The sequence below is a fragment of the Diabrotica virgifera genome, chromosome 8 (assembly GCF_917563875.1).
Source record: "Diabrotica virgifera virgifera chromosome 8, PGI_DIABVI_V3a".
Lineage (NCBI taxonomy): Eukaryota > Metazoa > Arthropoda > Insecta > Coleoptera > Chrysomelidae > Diabrotica > Diabrotica virgifera.
In genome coordinates, this window is record NC_065450.1 from 165,494,424 (window position 1) to 165,522,051 (window position 27,628).

Consider the following 27,628-nt stretch of genomic DNA (forward strand, 5'->3'; position numbering starts at 1 on the left):
TAATCCGTGTATATTATCACATAAAAATAAAAATCAATAAAAAAATTTGATCAAACTAGACTGTGAAGGCCGCGTCTCACCATCAAATAATTTGATCAAACAGTTTGAGCAAACTCCGGAAGTACGTCAAAGTGACGTCACAATTGCAGTTTTTTTGAAATTCTAAAAATCTGTGCTCTCACTATCAGTCTAGTTTGATCAAATTTTTTGTATTGAGTTGTCTAACTTGTTTGTACTTTATTTAAAATTAAATTTTTTCATTATTATCCACAATGAACACTCAGGATGTGACGTCACTAACTGTCACTTTAGTTTGCTCAAACCCAGTTTGATCAAATTATTTGATGGTGAGACGCGGCCTTGAGAGCACAGATTTTTAGAATTTCAAAAAAACTGCACGTGTGACGTCACTTTGACGTACTTCCGGAGTTTGCTCAAACTGCTTGATCAAATTATTTGATGGTGAGACGCGGCCTTAAGCTAACAACAAGAATTCAAATTCCGGTCTCCAGTTACATCATGCGATGCGCGAACTCGGACGTATTTGCGCTACGGGAAGATACTATCTTCTTATTTATAGTATCATGTTATAAATGTGTATAAGATCAAATACTATTGACTATAATATAGTCCATAGTATTTGATAAGATTATCCAGAGACATGTAAAGAGGATAGACTTGGCTAGTGACATGCCACTCAATGCATCGGGGTGTAACGTCGACATAGGATTAAGTGGTCTAGCCATCTTTGTCATTCACATGCGCGGGCTCGTTTAATTATCACGAACTTACCACAGGACTTACCTTTTTTGACGCACTGAAAAATGCTCATGAAAAGGACCATAGACAGGCAGTTACACGGAACACCGGTGTTCGGTGACAGTTATGCGCTTTTGACGTTTGACGCGGATGGGTTAAGTTGATTGTTGATTTTGAAGTTGATAAAATAAAAAATTGAAGTTGAATTTTGAGTTTTTGAGTTGTTTCTTATGTGATAGTGATGGTAAAATCACGTAAAATGAATTAAGTTTAATCAAAAAATGGAAGTAATAAAACAAGAAATCAATGAGGGGACCTGTGAAGTAGAAATAGAGAATAATGAATTGGATGATGCTCTTTTGGATAGCTTCAAATGTGAAATTAAGGAAGAATCTACTCTAGAAAGTAGAGATGATACTTTTGATTGTTTAGCCTGGAAGGAATTTCCCATAAAGACTGAAATAGAACAAGATGGAAGTAAAGTTAACTGTTCTAAAGAAGAACAAAAAACCATGGAAGGTTAGTAAATAATACATAATACAGTAGAACCGCGATTATCCATGTTCCAGGGGACCAGACAAGGCACGGATGAAAGGAACATTTATTTCTCATATTCTACATATATGTACACATATACAATACATAATATGAACCTACCATAAAACGGTAACAGAAAAAATATAAGTATCTTATGGGTTCAAACTAACTTTTAAATAACATAAAAAACAGTATTTTAAGGTAGCTGTGCTTTTAAATTAATAAAAGTCAGTCACATTGACCTGTGTTAAAAGTCTTTGGTTTTTAAATCTTCTCACATATTCTTCACAAGTTAAAAATATCGACAAGGTCCGAAGGTTCTCGTTGCTCAAAATAGTCTAGTGTAATATTAGCAACTTCCTCACCCTCCTGATTAGTTGTTACTCTTTTGATTGATACTGTCACATCATTTTCTTCGTCTTTACTCTCATTTTTAGATTAATCAGTTTGAAAGGTTCTTTGATTTTCAAGTGTTTGTGAAAGGTCACTTGCTTAGCACACATTGGCCCAGAGATTGTTACGCTATCCGATCTTTTCTGCAGAAACCACTTGGTTGGAAAGTGCTTGATTAAGTTGTTGAAAAGTCGATATATTCAATGATTTCCGTGCAGATATGTTTTTAAAAGGGTCAGACTGGAATATATATTTTTTTAGATTCACTTTGTACTTATTTATTGATTTATTTATTTACGGGGTACCACCCAATTAAATATACAGTCCCTGGCCATATTATTATGACCACCTATAAATTTTTACAAAAAACAACTATTCCACTAGGTACGTTTTGTTTAAATATGATTTTTAAATTTAATTTTGTTATGCAATGTTGATGTTATGCATTAACTATAATATATTTAATAATAAACAGCAATAAAAAATATTTGAAAATATTACATATTTATATTTTGTTGAACTTCTGACCTTGAATCAGATGGAAAATATTTGGGAACTTTTAAAACGAGAAATTTCCGATGAAAAGGTCACTAACGAAATTGTTTTGATTTACGAACTAATATATCGTTGAAACCACAATAACAAATTGAAGCAAAAAAAATTAACTGCATTCAAAGTATGCCAAGACGGGTACTAGGGGTAATCAAAGTTAGAGGGGGCTCAGCAGAATATTAAAAAAAACACAAATATGTGATATTTTCAAATGGTTTATTGCTGTTTATTATTAAATGTATTATATTTAATAATAAACACCAATAAAACATTTAAAAATATCACATATTTTTATGTCTCCAATATTTTGTTGAGCCACCTTTAATTTTGATTAGTGCTTGTGTCAGTCTTGCCATACTTTGAATGAAGTTAAATTTTTTTTGCTTCAATTTGTCATTGTGGTTTCAATGATATATTAGTCCTTTATTCAAAAAAATTTTGTTAGTGACCTTTTTATCGGAAATTTCTCGTTTTAAAAGCTTCCAAATATTTTCCATCTGATTAAGGCCAGAAGTTCAACAAATTATTAAAAAGTAAATAAACATGTAATATTTTCAAATGTTTTATTTTTGTTTATTATTAAATATAATATAGTTAATGTATAACATTATCATTACATAACAAAATTAATTTAAAAATCATATTTTAAACAAAACGTACCTAGTGGAATAGTTGATTTTTATAAAAATTCATAGGTGGTCATAATAATAAGACCAGGGACTGTATACATCAAATATTACAATTATTATCTATAGTGATACATTCAACATAAAAATATAGTAAATATGACAAAAATTGGCGATGCATAAAGCACATAACAAATATAAATCACCTAAATTACAAAAAATTTTTACACATTATCTACAAACATTTTCCAAAGCGCACAGCAACAAACCGAAGTCTGTTTTATTTCCATTTAGAATGATTCTACTCAGTGGAGAATGCCTACCAAAGTTGCAGCTATGAAATTTAATTGCAAAAGTATAATAACAGTGGTGATTGTACTGATGGTATTGTTTACTTGTCAAATTCATAGATTCGTGATAATGATGCAACATGTTCACCCTTTTTCACTTCTATTTAAAATCCCTAGCTTTTATTCAAGCGTTAAAAAATATTTCTTTGCATTTTACACTAGTTATTGCTATTTTGGAAATGTTGGTTAAGAACATAGTAGAGTAGCGTCTTCAGCATCAGCGGCAGATGACAAGCGAACAGGGGCGTAGCTACCGCTGTATCAGCCGTATCAATTATACGGGGCCCCCGACATTTAAGGGCCCCATCGCGGCATGTCAAAACAAAATTCCATTTACAAAGATTTAACCAAATATTCTACAATTATTTCACTATTAAAACGCTTTGAAACAGTGTATGTTGTTTGGATATCAACATTTTGGTGTAGTGGATTCTTTATATAATATACATATTTATACCTATGTAAATCATATCTATCTATTTATTTTATTTATTTATTAACGGGATAAACCCAATACATACAAAATACAATAAAGCAGAGCTTTTGTCATAATAATGAAAATATAAAACTTAGATACATGTAAAACTACAGCTATAAAACACAAACATAAAAAATAAAAAAGAATATAAATTATTTGTAAATGATGAAAACAACTGAATTAACTATAACAGTTAAATCTATTTAATTTTTAAATTCAGAATTCAAGACGCCCGAGTTCTTGTTTAATAGAGGAAACTGAAGAACCAAACAGATCTATTACATGACTAAACTTGTTTCCATACAGGGCCAATCTACTAATTGGTGCATATTGACCATAATTTGTAGCATGTCGTTGTTCCCTGAATATTTGTGGATTTCGTGTCAATCTAGCAGGTATATTAAAGTATACAAGACTTATCAATTCTTCGGAGTTAATAACACCAGAGATAATTTTGCGAAGACAACAAATATCCAACATGACTCTTCTGCGTTCAAGAGTTTGTAAATTTAATCTCTTTAATATATTATCATAAGTATAATTTCTAACTGTTAAACCCATCTTAAAAGCTGCGAAACGTAAAAATTTGTTTTGAACCTTTTCAATATTTAGGATTTGATATGCATAACTAGGTGACCAGATAATAGAACCATATTCAATAATTGATCTCACGATACTGCAATATAAGATTTTTATTGTGTGAATTGACAAATCTTTTGATGAACGCAATACAAAACCCAACATCTTAAATGCTTTCGAAACAGTATGGTCAATGTGAGAGTAAAATGTTAATTTGCAATCAAATATTATACCCAAATCCCGAATTTCGTTCACACGTGTGACAGGAGTATTATTAATAAAATATTGATGGTGAATAGGCGAATGGGATCTAGCAAAAGTTATTAAAAAGCATTTATTAATATTAAGTTCCATATCATTTCTACCACACCACTCATAAAAATCATTTACTTGTGACTGAAGCTGAAAAATGTTATCCTCATTATTGACAGTCTTATATATTTTAACATCATCAGCAAACATTAAAAAGTTAACTTCCTTAAAAATAGAGTGAACATCATTCAAGAACAGATTAAATAGAAGGGGGCCACAGTGGGAACCTTGCGGTACTCCAGATGTAGCTGTAAAAGCATTAGAAAGAAAACATCCTATTTTTACACTTAAACTTCGATTAGTCAGGTAACTTTGCATCCAATCAAAGAGACTTCCAGAAACACCGTATGCTGTAAGTTTTGCAAGTAAGATATTATGATTGACCTTATCGAATGCTTTAGAAAAATCAGTATAGATGGAATCTACTTGTAATTTGTTCTCCAAAGCAATAACAATGTCATTCTGATAAAGAAGTAAATTAGTTACTGTAGATTTACCCTGTACAAAACCGTGTTGTTCATTCACCAGAATACTGCCTAATACACAAGTAAGCTGCTTAGTAACTAAATAATCTAATAATTTTGGAATTGCTGATATAGTACAAACTGCTCTGTAGTTTTCCACATTTGACTTTGAACCAGATTTAAATATAGGTTTTACGTAACTTCGTTTCCAGCAATCAGGGAAAACCCCTTCTTGCATAGATTTATTAAAGAGTATACACAATGGCTTAGATATAGTACAAACACATTGTTTTAATAGATAGTTAGGAATGCCATCAGGGCCAAAATTTAGTTTAGGAGCCAAATTGTGAATACTCTCAAAAATAGTATTTATGTTAAAAGAGCATGAACTCATGTTACCAGCATTTTCAAATTGATATTGTGGGGGGGTAGTATTATGGTCAGTGAACACTGTAGAAAAAAATTTGGCAAATAAATTCACAGCTTCCTCCCCAGAACTACTTTGATCATCTCCTAAATATAAATGGCAAGGTACATCATAATTTTTTTTGCGACTGTTTATATATTTCCAAAAAGTGCCTGGGTCATTATTAATTCTAAATTCAGAATCTCTAACATATAAATTATAACAATCTTTACTCAGTGTACTACATTCAGATCGTAAGTTATGAAAAATAATAAAATCATCATAATTGTTGAACATCTTATACTTTTTATGATATTTTTTCTTTTCTATTATTAGTCGTTTTAACTCCGGGCTAAACCAAATTGGAAATGTACTTGTCTTACATACTTTTTTAGGAACATAAGAATTTATTGCATGATTGACAATATCGTAAAATTTAGACACAGCGTCTTCAATATTCAAAGCCTTTAGTGAATCCCAATTTATTTCCGACAAGAAAAAGTTCATACCAATATAATCACCGTTTTTAAAATCATAATATGACTCTGCGTACTTTAAAGGATCACTGTTATTTATTATATTAACATCAAATGTTACACCATTGTGGTTAAGGGAGTTAGGAAAAATTAAATCAGCAGCATTTACAACACTCAACTCGTTACAATTAGAAAAGATTAAGTCTAAAATTACATTTCTACTATTGGACACAAAATTATTTTGAAAAAGGTTGTAAAAACTATAGCAATTGACCATATGTAAAGCTGGTGAATTTGGTGGATAGTTCAATAAACTAACTCCTAAATTATCGTTTGTCCACGTAACATTCGGAAGATTAAAGTCACCAGAAATAAAAACCTTAGAGTAGTTATTGTTCATTAATATAAAATCAAGGACATTACAATGATCTTCGTATATTTCATGATCAGACCGTGGCGGTATGTACACAGAGCCAAAAATAACTTTCTCTGTTCCAATATTAACTAGTACAAAAATTTGTTCAACTTTAGTATGAGGTATAGATAGAGCAAAACTGTTAAACTTTTTCTTAACGGCTATAAGGACACCGCCACCCCTTCCCTTATCTTTAAAATGATCAAAATTATCACGATCTGCTCGAAAGATATTATAATCAGAATCCAAGCCCAATTCTGAATCAGAATAGCTATTTGTCAACCATGTTTCAACAAGTATAATAACATCATAACTCGAACATAATACACTTAGACTAAAATCTATCAACTTCGTAGGCATGCCTCCCACATTATGAAAATAAACAGATAGCTTTGAATGATTTAAATTAGATTTATCCCTACAGATTAGTTTTTTTCTTTAATAGGTAAAATTTTAGGAATTCCATGTACATACTTGATAGTCAGATTTGTTTCACCAGCACTTTTTTTTATTTCCAGTTCCTTCCTAAGTTCATTTAAATAATTTCGCTGACTGATAGTAAGATCGGAGCTAACTCTAATATTTGAAGGTAATTGACTTCGGTTTTTTAGTACACGAATAACACTAGCAGAACTGTCCAGAATTGCTTTAATTGGTCGAGGCCTATTTCCTTGCTCATCCTTCCTTTATGTAAATCATATCTATCTATTATCTATTATCTGCCCCATAAGAACAGCTTTATTGTTTTCAAGGTACCTCTCATTGTCAATTCCGTTGGCTGTGTGTGAGTTATTGTATAACATATATTGAAGAATGCCGAATTGCAATTTTTGTAATTGCTTTATCTTTGAATATTTGAAACAGTATGTATTGCTCGGGTATATTATGTATGTTCGTATAATCTGTTCTTTATTTATAATTGTATTTATGTATATCTACATTTCTCCAAGAAATTATCGTACCACCTTAAAAATGGGTCATTTTTTATGTCTCATATTTCCCAAACCTGTTTTCCGATTTAAGTGATATTTTTAAATGTTATAGTCGTATTTTTGAATAATATCGTTGTAATAATATTGTTGCTAGACAGGTAAATTGTCATTGTATACCGGGTGTACCAATCAAACAGTAATTTTTTCTCAAAGTTCACCACACCCTGTGGAATATTCTTGCATTTATAAAATATGTACTGAAATTAAAACCCAACTATAGCCTCATGTGTTCTTAACATTCTGTTTTTCGATTCATTCGCTTATGTTGGATAGTAAAAACGTTAGCTGATACTTTAACAACTAGCCTTATTTTTCATCGATACAGGGTGTTTTTTAAATAAGTATGGCAAACTTTAAAGGCTAATTTAATTCTGCATGAAAAAATAATGACAGTTTGCTTTATAAACGTATGTCGGAGATAGGGGGTGTTGACATTTTTCTTACAAACTGACGATTTATTTATTACTATAAAACCGGTTGATATATGCAAATGAAATTTGGTGGGTTTTAACAGAATTTCATGTTTACCATTGGCGCACACATGGGTCGTATTAACCGTATGTGCACCAATGATGAATATTAAATTGACAATAAATAAATCGTCAGATTGTAAGAAAAATTTTAATAACCCTATCTCGGAGACGAAGCATTTGCACACTAGCAGGTTTATAAAACAAACGCAAACTGTCATTATTTTTTCATGCAGAATTACCCCTTAGAGTTGGCCATACTTATTTAAAAACACTCTGTATTGACGAAAAACAGGCTAGTTGTTAAAGTACCTAACTTTTTTATTATCCAACATAAGAATGAATGAACCAAAAGCGAATGAATAAAACAACAGAATGTTGGCTATAATAGCTTAATAAAATAAAAAAAATCAAAAGGTAATTCCGTACTAAATACAGGTTGGAACTAAATTTTTATCAAAGTTTCTCTCTCGCTCTCTTGTCGTTTCCCCATTACTGAGGGATCGTAATTTCCCCAATATTCCTAACAATGTTTCTCCATTGGTCTCTATCTTCAGCCGCTCTAAGAGCTTCGCAGAATGAGTTTCCAGCTGAATTCTTTATTTGGTCGGACCATCTTGTTAGTGATCATCCTCTTGATCTTCTCCCGGAAAGTTTCCAGAAACAATTAATTTCTCCAAACTGTCGTCACCTCTGCGAACCACGTGACCAAAGAATTGCAGAATTCGTTGCAGACATATTGTGGACAGCCTTTTATCAAAGTTTAGGTGAATACAAAAGATATTTTCAAGAAAGTATCCAAATTATAATATGATTTGGATACTTTCTTGAAAATATCTTTTGTATTCTTCAAGGGGATCACTGTTTAAATAATTAAAAAGGGGTCATTTTTGCACAATATTTACTTTTTTCACTTCTCTGCAGTAATTCACGCTTTTATGAAGGTCTATACGATTTTTTTTTCTACAAAGTTGAAGAATAAAGCTTTCACTTAAGATTTACTAAATTAAATTTGACCCCTGTTTATTTAAATAATTATATTCAAAATTTAAAACACAAATGAAATATGCACCATAAAATATTTTCTTTTATACGATAAGTTCGTGTTACCAGTATAAAGCAAAAAAAAATTGGTCGAAAAATATTTAACAATTTATGAGATATTGAATTTTTTAACCCCAGCGACGTTATTTAAAAAAGAAGTAATAAACAAATTAGAACAATTTTGAAATGCCATTTTAGAGAAGAGTTTAATTAAAATTTGAATTTATCAATACATTTATTGAAATCATACATAAAAATAAAAATAATGAGATTTTTTGCAGGTTTAAAATTCTTTTGGCAACAACCGCGTTTTTGCAATTGAAAATATAGTGACATTTAATAAACAAATTCAATATCTCATAAATTATTAAATATTTTTCGACCAATTTTTTTGCTTAATACTGGAAAATAGCGCAACTTCTTCTATAAAACAAAATATTTTATAGTGCTTATTTAAATCGCAAATACTATTTTTTTGCAAATTTGTTTTTAAAGTTTTATATACAATAATTTTAATAAATGTCAAATTGAATTTAGTACGTCTTAGGTGAAAGACTTACCCTTCAGCTTTGCAGAAAAATATTCTAAACACCTTCATTAAAACGTGAATTAACTCAGCAGTTAAAAAAGTAAATATAGTGCAAAAATGACCCGTTTTTAATTATTTAAACAATGGTCCCCTTATATGATTTGGATACTTTCTTGAAAATATCTTTTGTACTCACCTAAACTTTGATAAAAAATTTGTTCCAACCTGTACGAATTTACATTTTGATTTACATGTAGTGTAATTTTATTTTACTAGTACTAGACTATAATTATGTAGTCGGGTTTTAATTTCAGCATTTTACAAATGCTAAAATATTCCACAGGGTAACGTGAACTTTGAGAGAAAAAATCACAGTTTGATTGGTACACACTGTATATAATGATAATGTATCTGTCTAGCAACAATATTATTACAATGACATTGTTAAAGAATAAGGCTATAACATATTAAAAAATCACTTAAATCATACAACAGGTTCAGGAAATTCGAGACATCAAAAATGACCAATTTTTAGGTGGTACATACGTTAATTTCTTGAAGAAGTGTATTTGCCTGTCGCTCGCCGTTATACCATAACAACAGAGCTTCTTTGTTTAAGCTCATTTGCAATGCCCATTCATCCTTGGATTGAAAAAGCTGAATCTCGACAATTCAAATCTATTTTTCGACTTTGGTTAATTAAAATTTATTAGGTTTATTATTATTATCTATATTTGGGTGTTTTGTTTTATTTCATTATCTTTTATTTTGTACTAATATTGACGATTTATGTAATTTCGGTAAACTGTATTTGTTTTTTTTCGACTTTTTGTAAGCTTTGTCCATAAAATTGTAAAATTTTCAGTGACAATAAAGCATTTTTTCTATTCGATTCTATACAAGCGTTTTTGCTTCTTTTGTCGCGGGGCACTTTTCCCCCGCACAATGGCACAACTTTGATATGGGGCCCCCGTGGGGCTAGCTACGCCACTGCAAGCGAATGTTTTTCCTGAGACCTGTTGCTATCAATATTGTATTATGTGTCTCCCTCACCATGTATAGAGTTTATGTCGAGTTATTTATGGTGACGCTATTTCTATAAAACCTCAAAAATGCAATTTGAGTAATATAAAATCATAGCACGAATAATTCGCAGCCCGGATAATCCGCACATGGATGATCGGAGTTCTACTGTATATAATTTCACTGCTTTTAAATTATTTAAATAAAAAATATCGTTTTTGGGTACAATAGATATTGGGGTACACTTTAAACAAATTTTTAAGTTGGTCAAGTAGCCAATTGCAAAAAACAGTGAAAAAATGCTTATGTAAGTTTATGAAGGATGAATTAATGATTAATACAGTAAAACCTCCATTAACCGAAATAATTGGGGGGAAGGCAGTTTCGGATAATAAAAATTTCGGTTAAAAATAGCATTGTTTTTGTATTCTTCTTGTATAAAATTACATAGTATTCTTGGTCAAAGTTGGTATTAAAAACACTATGAGGTGATTTCCGTAATATGTTTAATATTAATTGCAATCTTTAGTTGTATGAAAGCAATGTTGACAATTTAACATCAAATTTTTTCCGTTTTAGGATAAAAACTTACTTATATTGATGAAATTATTGAAACTTTCAGCCGTTTCGGTTAAACGATGTTTCGGTTAAAAAGGTTTCGGTTAACAGAAGTTTTACTGTACATGTAAGCAAGGAATGTAGAACATATTTATTTTATTTTTTATTTCCTTGATATAAGATTGGTAATGATAATTCATGATGTATCATTGATGAACTTACAGTAGCATTTTTTCATTAATCATTTATAAAATAAGAAAAAGTGCATTTCACAATTATTTTCCAAAACACGAAAGGTAAAAAGTGTTTGTGGCAAGTCTGTTGGAGTATGCAAATACAGGGTGCGGCAAAAGTCAGTTCCCCGATTTGCACAATCGAAAAATATCGGAAAATGAAAATGCAAAACGTTTAATTAAGTCGTAAATTTGGGTTACAAAGGTGCATATAAAAATCTAAGCTATATGTTCGAACTGGTGGCTACGGCATGTTCGGTTGAGGATTGCCTTGTTCTGACGGAGGTGTTCAAATTCTTCCTCAATAATTTTGTCTTCAACTGTGGGAGAGTTTGCGGTCGCCTAGCATACACACTATTCTTCAGCAGACCCCATAAAAAGAAATCACAAAAGAAAAACGCGTTCGTATTTCGTGTATTTGCCGCCCGCCTGCATGTTTAACTCGTTACTAACAACGCACCGACGCACACAACGAACAGCAACACGTGACAGGGAGATGAACGAAACTCAAGGTTAACCCTACAAACAGTAGGGGACACCTAGCTGTTATGCGAGGCCGATTGTTAGCATGTACTTATAGCGCTTATGCACGAAACTACATAGCGGGAACTGACTTTTGCCGCACCCTGTATAGTAGGGTGTTCTGAAAAAACCAAAGTTTAAACAGTTTGATCTCCCCTGTTGTTTTCTGGTGATGGGTAGCCTATAAATGCTCAATTTCAAATTTCAGCCTAAAATGTTAACCCTAACCCTTTTCCCAAGCCCCCCAAAAAAATTGTTTTTTTGGGTTTTTGAAAAAATTTTATAATTTTATTCTGGGCATCACTTTTTTTAAGAAAACAAACAAGTAAACTCAGTTTTAAATTTTATTTTGACATACATTGTTTGCTTTTTTTTTGTTTATCTATCTGCACTTTGATTAGGCCATCAGTGTATTTTTTCATATTATTTTCATCATTTGTGTCTTTCCTTTATTTACATTTAGGCTGTATTTTTTTGCTTCTGCGTTCCATTTTTCTAAATTGTGGGGTATTTGTATATGTTTGTTTGCTTTATTTTTTGTTGATCTATCTCCATTTTGATGAGGTCATCATTGTCTTTTTTTGCTTGTTATTTTCATTATCTGTGTCTTTCTTTATTTAGGTTGTATTTTTTTGCTTTTGTGTTCAATTTTTCTAAATTGTGCTTCATGCTGTTTCAGTGAATAATGCTATGTCATCTGCAAATATGCATATCTCTGCATTTATCATGTGCATTCTATTCAGTGAGATAGGCGCAATGTTACAATAGTGTTATATTATTGCTCTGTTTAGTCTGTCTTTAGTTTAGCTTTAGTTTGATTTTATATTTCCTTGTCTTGTTCTTCCTTTTTATTTTCTTAGGTAAGTTTTTGAAAAAAAAAGAATGTGTGTGTACTTTGTACGCACGTAAGAAGTTATATTTCTATTATAATATAATTTCAACGAAATCAATATACCTACAACAGTTACAATATAAAAAATTAACAATAATTACCAAAAATTAACCAAAAGTTAAGTAGTGCCAAATATTAAAAAAAAAAAGTATGAATCGTCCGGGAATTGAACCCGCAATCTCGCGATTTCTCGATCTCTGGTCCAATGCTCTACCAACAAGGCTATCAAGGCGCATACTACTGACGTTTCAGATAATTACACATCACGGTGAGAAGTGAAATATAAAAATAGATGTTTTATTATTTTACGCCCAAGGAAGACAAATCCAAAGACACAAAATTATAATAAAAAACCTTTTTCAAATTGCGCAAGTTGTATTATTAATATTAATGTTAATAAATGAAATATAAATATTTTGACGTTTCACAATTTGACAATTCACTTTTAACTGCAGTGCCTTAAAATTTTTAAAGCACTAGTGCCTTAAAGTAGCATTTTTAATGCTCCTATGGAGTGCTAAAAATTGTATTTTTAACACATTTGTAGAAAAATATATTTAAAAACACTAATATATTCTTTCCACACCTTTTCTGGACTGATACATACATAAATTAAAACATTTAGTAACTAACTCCATACTGCCTGTGTGCGCATGCGCGCAAATCAATAAAATTTCACCCTCAATGAAATCGCGCCTAAAGAAGTATAACTTCAAAAATTGTTTACTTTACAAAAATTGTTTACAATAATAAAAACTATTTTTCAACATTTTCTCTGCTATAAAGTTGAGAATTCCAGTTTGTGCATTAATGCAACACATTTTAATAATTATAAATTTAATGAAACAATTCTAAATACCATATTTAGTTCAAACAAAGTGCCAAAAGCATGGATTTCACGGGAACCTAAAAAGTAAATATACCCGAAGTTAGCCGCAGTGTTAGTGACGCAAATCTAATGTGTGTATATGTTACAGTTCAAGTTGATTCTCAGTTAGAGTCGACTCCAACTAGTCGGAGTCAACTCCAACTGAAACGAGCAGTAAAAGTTGATTTTAAAAATTTAAATCAACTTGTACTAGTTGGAGTTGACTCTTCCTGGATCGATTCAGTAAATGTTGATTATACGAGAATCTCAAGTGCATTTTTGATGAGTGTGCGTTTCTTTGTCTTGACCGTTTTAACTACTTATTAGTAGAGTCTGTAAGGTCGTACCCGTTAGGTTAATTATTCTGATTCGATTTTTTGCACAAACTTACTCAAAGAAATACATCCTTATAACAAATACACAGGGTGTCACGCGGTACCGCGGTCGAAAAATTGTTTAACCAATTTTTGTTAAATTCAAAAAAATAATTTTTTCTACTTTATCTCATATTATGTAAGTAAAGGTTTTATTGTGTGAAAATTGTAAATATAGATAGCAGTACATGAAGGGCTTAAAGTGTGTCTGAAGTAACAATGTATTTTAAATGGCTTTTAATTTTTCGCACTGTTTTTTAGCACACTTTCATATAATTAAACATCCTTAACTTTCGCCTTCGGGAGGAAATCAGACTCGCCCTTGCAACGGCAACTGAAATGCTCACAAAACAGCGACCACGGAAGCAAAGATGGATGACAGAGGAAATATTGGATTTAATGGATAAAAGAAGAAAAGTCAAACGGCACAAAGCAATGTACAAAGCATTAAATATAACCATTAAACAAAAAATAAAAATTGCAAAAGAAAAATGGATAACAGAACAATGTGAAGAAATCGAAAACTTATATAAAAAAACATGATGACTTCCATCTGTATAAGAAACTCAGGAATTCACAAGCACGACATATTCACAAGGACTAAATAATCTAATCAACGCAGAAGGCAAACTGATTTCAAGCCCAGAAGAACAAATAAACATGTGGGAAGACTAACGACGAAGCTCTTCCAATACTGAAGTTCGAACTGGAATATGCTCTACGTCAACTAAAAAACAACAAATCTGTAGGAAAAGATGAAAAACCAGCTGAGCTGTTGAAGATAATCAACGAGAAAACTTAGACCTTCTTCTTGGACTATTTAATAAAGTTTACAATACAGGGACTATCCCTAAAATATGGCTTGAATCCGTCTTCATACCACTACCTAAAAAGAAGAATGCCAAATTATGCCAGGACTTCCGCCTTATAAGTCTATTAAATAACATTCTAAAGCTTTTCTTGCGTATCATACAGAATAGAATATACAGTAGAGTCTCGGTTATCCGCCCTTCATTTATCCGCCGTTCCGTTTTATCCGCCGCTCCATTTAAGTAATAATTTTTTTTTCAAATTTTTATAACTTTGAAAATATTAAAGAACGAGTAAAAATTTTTTAAGATGAGATAAAATAAGCCGAGCATTCCGAGCAACAAGAAGAAAGAGCTGTCGATATTATGATGCTACAAGATGGCGAGTATTGGCAGCAACAAAACGAGATAAATCAGCAAGGCAGATGAAAATCGCTAGTTTTTTTCGTTCATCCTAAATCATTCTATCTACAATGTCCAATGTCAGTCAAAATTAAACTGATTCTCTTCTTCTTCTTCTTGTGCCACTCCTATCGGAGACTGGAAATCATCAAGGGCTCAACTTGTGTTTCATTTAACGCTCCCTATTATCCGCCATTTTTGCTTATTCGCCCTTCCGTCGGCCTGTTTATGGCGGATAACCGAGATTCTACTGTATTATAAAAAATGTGATGAGGTCACCGGTCAAGAACAATTTGGCTTCAGGAAAGGTATGGGTACACGAGAAGCAATATTCTGTCTTCAAACTCTGGCACAAAGATAAGCAAGCAGACCTTTTTATCTGTTTCATAGATTTTGAAAAAGCGTTCGATAGGGTGACGCACAAGACCTTGATAGAAAGATTGAACAACATCGGAGTCAACAAAAGAGATTCTAAAATTATAGAGGCTATTTATTGGAATCAGGCAGTAATCGTAAAGACCAATGGTAATACGTCAAGGCCAATTGAAATACAACGAGGTGTTAGACAGGGTTGTGTGCTATCACCCATACTTTTAACGTCTACTCTTAGGTAATATTTGCGAACTCTTTATCGCACTCTTCAGAAAGAATCAGGATCAACGGTCAGAGAGTAAATAACATCCGCTATGCAGATGACACAGTATTAATGACTGATTCGGACCATAGTCTGCAGATACTGTTGGATAGGGATACTGAGAGTTGTGAAAAAATGGGGATGAAGATCAATACTGCGAAAACCAAAGTTATAAAAATATCAAGGAACAAAAATTTACCTCTTCCAATAAATATGTGAAACACCAACAGCTTGAATACGTAAGCCAGTACAAATATCTTGATTGCTGGTTCAACAATCAACTTGATTATAAACAAGAAGTCAAGAGCGAAAATATAGGTAGCCCGACAGGGGTTTATCAAAATGAAAAGCTTATTTTGTAACAGTAGCATTAATATCAACCTTAGATGTCGTTTTCTGCATTACTATGTGTGGTCAATACTTTTGTATGGAACGGAGGCCTGGACACAACACAATACTGATGAACAAGTTGGACGCCTTTGAACTCTGGCTTTATAGAAGTGATTTGAAAATACCTTGGACAACCCACACCACCAACGAATATGTTCTGAGGAGAATAGGTACAGGTAGGGAACTGCTAAAAATCATTAAAGTAAGAAAAGTTAGCTACCTGGGACACATAATGAGAAACGAAAAGTACCTCCTCACGCAACTGATCATCCAGGGTAAAATTGAAGGAAAACGGGGTCCCGGTAGGCGCCAGATCTCATGGCTTAGAAATATCAGAGACTGGACCGGCCTTGATTCAACATCTTTGTTTAGAGCCGCATTGTGCTGCAGTGTAGTCGCTAACCTCCACTAAAGGAGAAAGCACCACAAGAAGAAGAACTTTCGCCTTGTCATGGTGATGATATGTGAGCAATAAATTACAAAAAAAGTGTTTTTGTGGTTTGACAGAAGTTTGAATTTTTAAATGTCAAAATGGTGCAATGGTGCATCTCACTCGCACTCACATTGGTAGCTGCGTCAATATGCTCCTAGCGCTCATTGTTAATAATTAAAAATAACCCCTTAGTTTAGTAATAAAATAATAACAAAAATTTCTTCAGTATCTTGTAGGGGGGTCGTTAAAATTTTATTTGGTGACTTTCGGTCTTTCTCGTGACTTTCGGTGACTTTCTCGTCACTTTCGGTGACTAATATAATTTTTAACTGAGTTATTAAGCCTTGAAAATGGTCATTTTCGTATTTTGAAATAAATATAACAATAAACAAGTATGAACAATAAATTTTACAGAAAAATCACAAAAGACCTCTTTTGACCTTGCTCCGAATGACCCAAATGATGTAAAGAAAATTGTCCTAAATGAATTTTTTTTGTGAGTTTGTTTAAAAAAGTTGTTTAAACAATTTTTCGACCACAGTACCATCTGACACCCTGTGGATTCGTTATAAGGACCTCTTTTTGAGTAAGTTTGTGCAAAAAAATCGAACTGGAATAATTTACCTGTCGGAGGCGAGGATACAGCCTAGAATATAAATATCACAATTTGAACATAATTATTTCCAGTAACATTTAATTTCTAGAATGATGACGTCATCTACGCTTTTTTAAATGAGAATAGGGGTCATGTGATAGCTCATTTGAAAGGTAATTCAATTTTCTATTCAGTAATATAAACATTAACATTATTATTTATACAGGGTGTCCAAAAAATATTTTTTTTGAATTAAATTTTTTGACAAAAAGAAGAATGTGTGTAATTTATTTAACTCATAATACATTTTACTCCTATCAGAAAACAGGAAATAATGTGTATTTGACAAATAAAAATATTGTTTTTTGCTTAAATTCAGTATTAAAGCAGCCACCCACCTTCCTCTTGCAACCTTTGCCACTTCATAACAGCCAGATCAGTACCGTTGATTCTGTAAAATTTCTTGGTATTTTTTTAGACAGCAACCTCAAATGGTCCCTTCATATCGATTCGTTAAGTAAGAAACTCGCCTCAGCTTGCTATGCAATACGATCTGTCTCAAGGGAACTCAATTTAGCATCTTCTAAAATAACATATTTTTCGTTGTTCGAGTCTCATCTTCGATATGGTCTTCTTTTTTGGGGTTCTAGTACGGCTGCTCAATTTGATGTCATTTTTAGATTGCAAAAAAGAGCAATAAGATATTTGTTAGGCCTCAGAAGATCTACACATTGCAGAAGTTACTTCAGAGATCACGAAATTTTAACACTTCCATCTTTATATATTCTAGAAACGGTTTGTTTAATTCGTAAACACCTTCATGTCTTTCCATCAAGGCCCAATCATCTTTACTCCACCAGAAATTCAATCTTTGATATTTATTTACCGATTTCATCCACTGAGTTAGTAAAGAAATCTATATTATATTCCGCAAAGAAACTGTACAATCATCTTCCGTTACAACTTAAATCTGCAACATCTTTCCCTAAGTTCCGAAAAATTACAAAAGCCTATCTATCCAAAAGACCATATTATTCAATAGAAGAATTTCTTAATGAATAACTAAGAAAATTGGGTTCCATGCGCAGTAGCATAAACTTGTCAGTTCCTTATGTTGTACCTATTTTATTTTATTTGTTGTATGTTCAATTTGCAATTTATATATATTTTGCAATAAATTGTTTTTGTCTTGGCTTTTATATCTTATACTGTACATTATTGACGATTTATCTAATTTTAGTAAATTGTAGTTGTTATTTGTTATTTATATTATGTTTTTCTTTTGACTGTATGTAAGCTTTGTCCATAAAATTGTAAAAATTTTCAGTGGCAATAAAGTATATATTCCTTTCTTGACAGTTTGAACATTTAATTTAAGCTAAAAGCAATGATTATTTTTCAAATAAACATTTTATTCTGTTTTATGAGAGCAGTAAAATGTATTTTGAATTAGATAAATTACTTGCATTCTTCTTTTTATGTCAGTAAATTTAATAAAAAAAATAAAAAAATTTGGGCACCCTGTATAAAAAATTATGTTATTAGTTATATTATTGAATAGAGAATTGAATTACCTTTCAAATGAGCTATCACAAGACCCCTATTCCCATTTAAAAAAATCATCGATGACGTCATCACGCCCAGATGGGTGACGTCACTACTATGGTATATATGCCAAAAAGTCGTAATTTAAAAATAAAAATTGACCTGTTTCGGGATTTCTTTCTAAAATCGTCCGTTCTCGAGAAAATGAATTTATTCCAACCTTTACGTGCTCACTGTATATTATGAAAGTCAGAAACTAAAAAAAATCAAAGATTAAAGCTACCTCTATAAGATCCTGAAGAAATTTTTGTCATTATTTCATTAATAAGATATTATTTCTAATTATCAACAATGAGCGCTAAGCGCGTATTGAGACGGCCGTCAATGTGAGTGCGAGTGAGATTCATCATTGGACGGCCCAAATGGTGCATCTCTTTAGCACTCACCATTGACGGCCGCCTAATACGTACTTAGCGCTCATTGTTAATAATTAAAGATAAAATTTAGTAATAAAATAGTGACAAAAATTTCTGCTGGATCTTGTACAGGGGGCTATAAACTTTGATTTGGTCACTTTCTGACTTTCATAATAATGGATTTTAACTGAGTTATTAAGCCTTGAAAAATTTTAAATCGCGTATAACTCGACAACAATCAATTTTAGAGAAAAATCACAAAATACCTTTTTTTGCTCAGAATAACTCAAATGATCTAAAAAAAATTGTTCGAAGTGAAAAAATTATTTTTGTGAATTTGTCTAAAAAAAATTGTTTAAACAATTTATCGATCAAGGTACTGCCTGGCACCCAGTAGATTTGTTATAAGGACCTCTTTTTGAGTAAGTTTGTGCAAAAAATTCGAATCGGAGCAATTTCACTAACGGGGACGACGATACAGCCTGGACTAATTTGAACATATTCAGTAACATTAATTTAATTTCTAGAATCGGCTGTTTGTGTGAATCAGAATCAACTTTTACTAAATGGCATTGGGAAGAGTATACTTTTCCTAGTTGGAGTCTACTTTTACTAGTAAATGTTGAATATAAATCTTCATTTTATATTTATAATCAACTTTTACTGAAACCGGCCGTTAGAGTCGACTCCAACTAGTTGGAGTCAACTCCAACTGGATAATCAACTTGAACTGTAACATATACACTGTATAATATGACAATAACATTGTTGTTTTTACTATTTTCTTTACAATTTCATCACATTTTCTAACCTTTTAAACATTCCTTGGACTTGTACAAATGTTTTAAAATCAAAATTAGCTAATTCGATTCAGTCATTCTGGAGTTGTTATAAAAAAGATATAACAAAATAAAATCGCGTTTATTAAACGCCATTCAATGTATATGTTACAGTTCAAGTTAATTCTCAGTTAGAGTTGACTATTCCTAATAGTTCGAGTTAACTCCAACTAAAACGAGCAATAAAAGTCGATTTTAAAAATTTACTTCAACTTTTAGTACCTAGTTGAAGTGGATCCTTCCTAACCCTTGGTAGTAAAAGTAGATCGCGGGAAAAGTAGAATCAACTCTTACTATACTTTATTTTTTAACCAGGAGGAGTAAACTAAAAAGACAGTAGAATAATAACCAAATACATCTTCTTTTTTGGTTGATCTAGTCGGCCCTCAACGGTAATCCATAAATATTATATTAAATTAATACGTCGCTAAACAGTTCCAAAACCAACTGCTTTTTATATAAAAGCAGACTAACAATCTAAAAATTAAAGGAATAATACAGAAAACACAAAAATCGCCGATATAACTTAATTAACCTATGAAATGTCACTAGTGTCAAAATTTAATAAATGTCATTAGTGTCAAAATTTTATAATAGTGGAGTAAACTTGCCTGCGGTTGGACCAATTACAAACAAGCGATACAGCGCTGTAAATTTGAATCACTCCTCTTGGTTAAAAAACAAACCATAGTTTGAGTTGACTATTCCTGGATTGATTCAGTAAAAATGTGATTATACGAGTATAATAACAGTACATACACTTAACATGAGTATGCGTCTTTTTGGTTTGACCGTTTCAACCACTTACCACGATTTGAACATATCTAAATAGTAACATTTAACTACGGTTGTTTGTGTGAATCAACTCTTACTAAATGGCATTGGGAAGAGTATACATTTTCTATTTGGAGTCTACTTTTACTAGTAAATGATGAATAAGGATCTTCATTTTATATTTATAATTAACTTTTACTAAAATCAGCCGTTTGAGTTGACTCGAACTGGGAATAGTCAACTCCAACTGGATAATCAACTTTAACTGGATAGACTACGTGACTTGTCGCATTAGGATTTTATAAGATTAGATAGACCAAGGTTGAGATAAAGTGTTGAGCGTAAGTGCAAAATTTCGGTTGAATTCTTTTTAAACGCATTTATTTTTTTCGAATTCTGAGAAAACTAGTAAGTATTTTCGAAAAATTTAAACGCAGAAGGAAAGATTACATTAATTACCGAAAGCAAAAAGTCCATTAGAATAAACAAAAAGTTTCTTTTGAATGATATATTTGAAATTAACAATCAAACTTATTCTCTTTTTTTCACTCCTGTGACTTATTAAGGGGGTATGTAAACGCCACAGTCAAAATGGTTGGTGATCAGTGATCATATCAACTAAACGTTTAACAATTCTTTCAGTAGATGGCAGCACGTATATATATTCGAACATTTTAATAACGACGAATTTTAATTCTATTAACGACGGCGTTGTTGCCACGTACTAAATAGAACTTATGATCGTTACCGATCGATCGGTACTGTTCGCCTTCAATCGTACTTGTATTGTATTTACAGTGATGAGGGTGTTTAATTATTTACCTGGAAATGGTAAATTCTTACTATTAATAGATAGCATTGTATAACTAGACAAATTTTTATCTTTTTTTAAACAATGCTAGTAATAGATACAAAACGTTTCATTTGGAAATATTTTATCACTTATTTTATTTAGATTATATTTGTAATAATGTGATTTGTAATTTTGTGACAATTATTAATTCTTTACCTGGTCAAAAATTTTTATTTTAAACTGATAAAGAAATTTGCAATTGTTTGAAATACAAGTATGTAGTAAATATATACATTGAATCACACTTTTTGCTCTAAATTTTAAATAATCGCTTGGATTAACATGAAATTTGGCATACAGATAGGTAACATGTCAACCAAGAAAAGTGATAGTGTGCCGATGTAAGATTTTGCCCTGAGGGTGAGTTTTATTCCATCTCGGGGGTGAAAAAATATACGTTCAAAATAAGTCTGAAAATGGATAAACTGACTAATTCTAAGCAACTTTTGTTCTATAGGATTTTTTTACTAAATTAATATTCGAGTTATTTGCGAGTAAAAAACACGTTTTTAGGCGGCTTTTACAAATAACTCAAAAAATAAGTATTTTATCCGAAAAAAACATTCTTAGCAAAAATATGTAGCTTCTAAAAAAGTATAAAAAAAATGGTTTATTAGACCTGGATCCAGCGTATCAAAAAAAACTTGATTAATAGCAAGCTGAAAATTTGTTAATAGCTTAACGGTGTCTAGTCGGACAAACTTTGATGTACGGGAGGGAACACTGGAACAGGGGAACTTCGTAACAGGGGGTTACGAAAACGTCCCAGGTATTTTGTCGGACAGAACATCCAATTGTTTTGTTACCCTTTCATTAAACTCTCTTGCAAACATCAGACTGCTAAACAACCGACTTGATTACTGTCATTTGACATGTTCTTCGTGTTCCACTCATTAAAATACACAGTTGGTGATAAACACCAGTCTGATTTTTACATGAAAGTTTAATGAAATGCTAACAAATCAATTGGAAGTTCTGTCCGACAAAATACATGGAACGATTTCGTAGTCTGACGTTCCAAATTTTTAAGCTGTCCCACAAATAAAACTTCTCCTGTTCCAGTGTTACCATACATCAAAGTTTGTCCGACTAGACACCGTTAAGCTATTAACAAATTTTCAGCTTGCTATTAATCAACTTTTTTTAGGTACGCGGGATCCAGGTCTATATATTATGAACTCTATGGACCCAGTTGAAACAAAGTTGTAGCTAATAAAAAATAGTTTCATATCCGCCAAATTTCAAAGTGAATATTTCAACGTGAAATAACCAAAAAATGATGCACTTTTTTGGGGAAAACTCATCACAACTTTTTTAAAGTGTTTAAAAAATGTTTATTTTTGTTTTTTTTAGTTTGTAGCATCAAAACTAAGCAAATGCTCAAAATATAGTTGGTCCCTTTTTTTTGGTCAAAAACCTCGGGAAAATCACCCCAATTATCATCTTAAATCAAATCAATCGTAACCACTTCACAAGTTACTTTCTATCTATCTTTGAGCCTTAGGACCAGTATTTTATGTCCTGGTTAGCTAATCGGGGTTTAATCGGGACAGAAAACTACCTCTTAGGGCCTCTTGCGTTGTCCTCCTCCTCCTAAGTGCCTTCTCTATTGAGGTTGGCGATCAATATGGCAAATTTCTCTCTGTTCTGGGCTTGATGAATTAAGTCATTCCCTGTTGTGTGGGTCCAATCTCTGATGTTTCGGAGCCAAGATTTTTTCTTTCTTCCCATACCCTTTTTACCTTCGATTTTGCCTTCTAATATTACCTGAAGCTACTCAAATTCCCTATGGCGCATTATGTGTCCTAGATATGACGTCTTTCTAGTTTTGATTGTATTGACCAGATGAGGACGTGTGTTCATTATTTACAGTACTTCTTCATTTGTAGTTTTGGTAGTCCAGCTTATTCTTAGCATTCGGCGGTACATCCACATTTCGAATGAATTCAGTTTGTTGACATCATACTGTTTTAATGTCCAGGTCTCACAGCCATATAGTAATAGAGACCGCACATAACACTTTAGTGTTCTCAATCTTATTGTGACTGATAGCTTGGGGTTACAGAGCATTTTAAACATGTTCATGGAGCCAGATCTTGCTATTTCAATGCGTCTTCTAATTTTTTTGAGTGGTCTAGCTGACTGTTTAGCTCTGTGCCCAGGTATATGAAGCTTTGGGAGCTCTGAAGGGTGATACCATTGATTTGTATGTTGGAATGTCAACACGGGAAGTTTTTTTCCTCGGAAAAGTTTACATTTTCATCTCATTTCTAATTCTTGTTCTTCATGTGCCTTGTCGGTTGTGGAAGTTGGCTATCATCATAGCAATTTTAATTTTGTTTACAGCGTGTCTATAACTCGATCGATGTTAGTCCAAACCATTGGCGTAAGTTTTGAAGCCATGAGTGTCTTCTTCTTCCGGGTCCACGTTTACTCTCTATTTTACCCTATATTATCAGCTGCAGTATACGATATTTATCATGTCTCATAATATATGACCGAGGTGTTCACGTTTTCGTTTTTTAATTGTGAAAGATATTTCTTTTTGTTTTCCCATTCGGCGCAATACCTATTCGTTGGTGGTGTGAGTCGTCCAGAATATTTTGAGGATACGTCGGTACACCCACATTTCGAATACATCTAGCCTTTTCGATAATGTTTCCGTTATTGTCCAGCTCTGTTCCATACAACAAGACTGGAAATACATAGCATTTTAGCAGCCATATTTTTAGTTGGACAGATATGTCGCAATGATTGAATATATTTCTCATGTTGCTCTTCAATGTAGCTCTGGTTATACTCTGAATATATTTCGGTTTTTTGATCCCATTTCGAGTTGACGACTGTTCCAAGGTATATATACGAGTCAACGTGTTCAATTAATTGGTTTTTTATATTCAATTGTCTGGCAGGTTTTTGAGTTTTTCTCACTAGTGTCTATTTTTGTTTTATTTATGTTGAAGGTTAAATTCTCTTTTTTCACTCGCTCTTTGTAGGTACCCTGTCCATAAGATGCTGAAGTTCATCAATACTGCTAGCAACCACAACTGTATCGTCTGCATATCGGTTTATCTAATTATTACTCCAGTAAATTTCAATATTTTTTTTCACTTACGGAAATTTTTGACATAAATTAATCAATGATTATACAATATTGTTTTGTCTACAATTTTTTTATTAGGATAATGCCTCAACAAATACTAATGGCCATTGGCATGTGTAATGTGTGTAAAAATGTCGATGTCATCGTCTTTACAAAAAGCTAATTGTATCCGAACAATGCATTATTTGCGTTATTATAAAAATTAAATTTGCCAGAAAGTGAATAAAACTTAAATTGTTTTTAGATACGCCCCACATAACATACTAGAGCTTAGGTTATCTATGTATTATGTCAAAACTATTATAATCCCCCAGTAAACACTTTAAGGCATTTTGAGCCTCGTTTAACTTTCAACCGTTTGAATAACGTCACGGTTTCAAGCATAAAATATGTATATTTGTATTGTTAAGACACTGAGACGTTATACAATCATGATTGAAAGTCAAACAAGGCCCAAAATGTGTACTGAGAGGGGGTGGGGCCACTTTTCTAAACAAAACCGCGTGATTCATCGTATTTCCGTGGTTACAAAACTCGTTTTCAATTGTTTGCAGATTTTTTTAAAATCCGGCAAACGTGCATCTGTCGCCATTTAATACATCACTGCTGCCATCTACTAAATGACACGTGAACTCATCTTCTCATCTATTAAGTGACAGCGGAACTAATTTATCACTAGAAAAATGCCAACTTAATGCTGTAATATGAACAAAATCCCCAGATTGCAGCTTTTAACAATAATTTTTACCTTTAGGTACAATTAATTTAAAAATTATGGCAGTACGGACAATGAAATTTTGTTTAAAATAAAGCTTTTTGCGTAGTTAATCGTTTCTGATAGTTATTTTCTACCAAAGTTCAAAAATTATTATGCAAAACGAATTTTTACAACAAGTTACTAAGTAAGTTATGACATGGACTCCTTTAAGTACAGTTATAAAAAATATACTACTTTCTTTGGAAATTTTAACTAGATACTATTAAAATAGAAAGTCTACAGTTCACGTACATACCCCTAAGTTGAAGATTGGTTTTGAAATAGTGACGGTAACTGTACCTAAAAACTATATAAATTTTAACATTGTGTCATACCACCTTAAAATAAACATTATAGAAGTTCTCAGTGACAGTGGCATTTCTCAAACTCGTCCGATACGTCTAAAGGTGGAAAACAATCAATACAATGGCTGCATTCAGCAGAAAACTGTGATGACTAATCGATTACTTAGCGATGTGTAATCGCTAACGATTCTTCTGAATGGTATACTTTCATGTACATACGAAATAGGTTATGACAACTGTCACATTTTTCCATTTTTGTTTTGTTGCTGATTTATTTTATCAGCGTGATTTATATGCCTTCCTTGCATTCAATTCTTGTTTTGTTAAGATAGCAGATAACTTAAAATCAGTCTTAAAATACATGTAAAATACATGATACACTTGTTCGTCACACGTCATACGTCAATCTTGTTTCGTTTCGCTAAGTAATCATATTTCAAACCCGATGTTTAAAATGGCGACCGATAAATCATCAAATGATAACTAATCGACAATTTATGTGGCATTCAGCAGAAAATCACTAATCGATTAGTCAGCGATTGCGTCTGCTGAATGCACCCAATGTCTACCTACAAGTTACTATCGCTAAATTTCACACCTCTACTAGGTTCATCTCTTTTTATCTCACATCTTAATATGTTTTCCATCTCTTGCGTTATTTTGCCGGTTTTTAGTGCTCTCATCACTGTATAATATTTTCTCATTCACGGATTTTAACATCTGCATGTCTGGATCAAATTCTTTAAACAATTCTTTCGCATTTTACATTAGGAACACGTAAACATTTTTTGTTTTGCAAAGTTACGTGCTTAGATATTTTAGTTTTCCATCGTTAGCTTCTAAATAAGGCTCACCGAATGCCAGAACTCTTCAATAACACCTGAAATACTGCTAGCAGTGCTACTTGAAATCTGCAAGTTTGTTACACAATCCAGTTTCCAGTTTAATTTCTCTGTAATAGTCATGTCATCATCTACGTCCTGAATCTTATTTTCGGTAATGACATTGGGAAATTGTAACAAAATGTCTGAAAATTAATTTAGAAATGGGCGAAATACTATTAAAAAGCAAATTTTATTCTAGTTATAATAAAATGTTGAAATATACCGATAAGCTACTAAAAAATATTTAATAATTGCCTACTAGAATTTTTTAAAAAATATCAAAAATATACCAAAAAGGTAGAAATCTACTAAATGTGGTAACGCTGAGTCGCATTTGGGATTTCGAAATAAGAAAAGGAAAGGATGCTTCCTTGTCTAACCTTGCTATATGCAACCCGTCATCATTCGGAATCCGAAAACTGTTCGCGGAGCGAAAAATCCTTAACATGTCCAGGATCAGTTTACGTTGACGCCTGCGCCTTGGAAACTAATCCCGAAATTACTCTGAGTATACTCGGGTTGTACTGCGCGAACACTACTATTACCAATGTAATTCATGTCTATGCCCCAACATCATCCAGTGATGAAGACAAATTAGAAGCATTTTACAAAGATCTTACGGATGCTCTAGATCTTGTCAAAGCAGCAGAAAATACCATAGTCCTTGGAGATTTTAACGCTAAAGTCGGCAAAGGACGCTGTTTGAACATTGTGGGGGATTATGGCTTGGGAAACAGAAACGAACGTGTAGATAGACTTGTTCAGTTCTGTCAAGAACACGATTTCATTATATCAAATACTCACTTTAAACTACCATCGAGAAGACTCTACACCTGGAAGTCAAATGCAGAATCAGAGGACAAAATTATTAGGAATCAAATCGACTTCATTCTAATAAAAAATCGATTTAGAAACTGCATCAAATCAGTTAAAACTTATCCAGGTGCTGACATTGGGTCGGATCACAATCCCATAGTAGCTGTAACCCAATTAAAATTAAAAAAGGTGATCAAAAAGAATGTCTGTAAACCTGTATT

The 27,628-nt window shown here is 32.2% G+C and overlaps 1 protein-coding gene across 1 annotated transcript in view; it reads left to right on the forward strand.

The window, feature by feature from the left end:
* Positions 1-919: 919 nt before the first annotated feature.
* LOC126889580 (zinc finger protein 234-like) overlaps positions 920-27,628 on the forward strand; it is a 47,963-nt gene continuing 21,254 nt past the window's right edge. Inside the window, exon 1 of the mRNA XM_050657976.1 lies at positions 920-1,278. Coding sequence (XP_050513933.1) covers positions 1,041-1,278 — 238 coding nt within the window. The 5' untranslated portion in view covers positions 920-1,040. The remainder of the gene's footprint in view (positions 1,279-27,628) is intronic.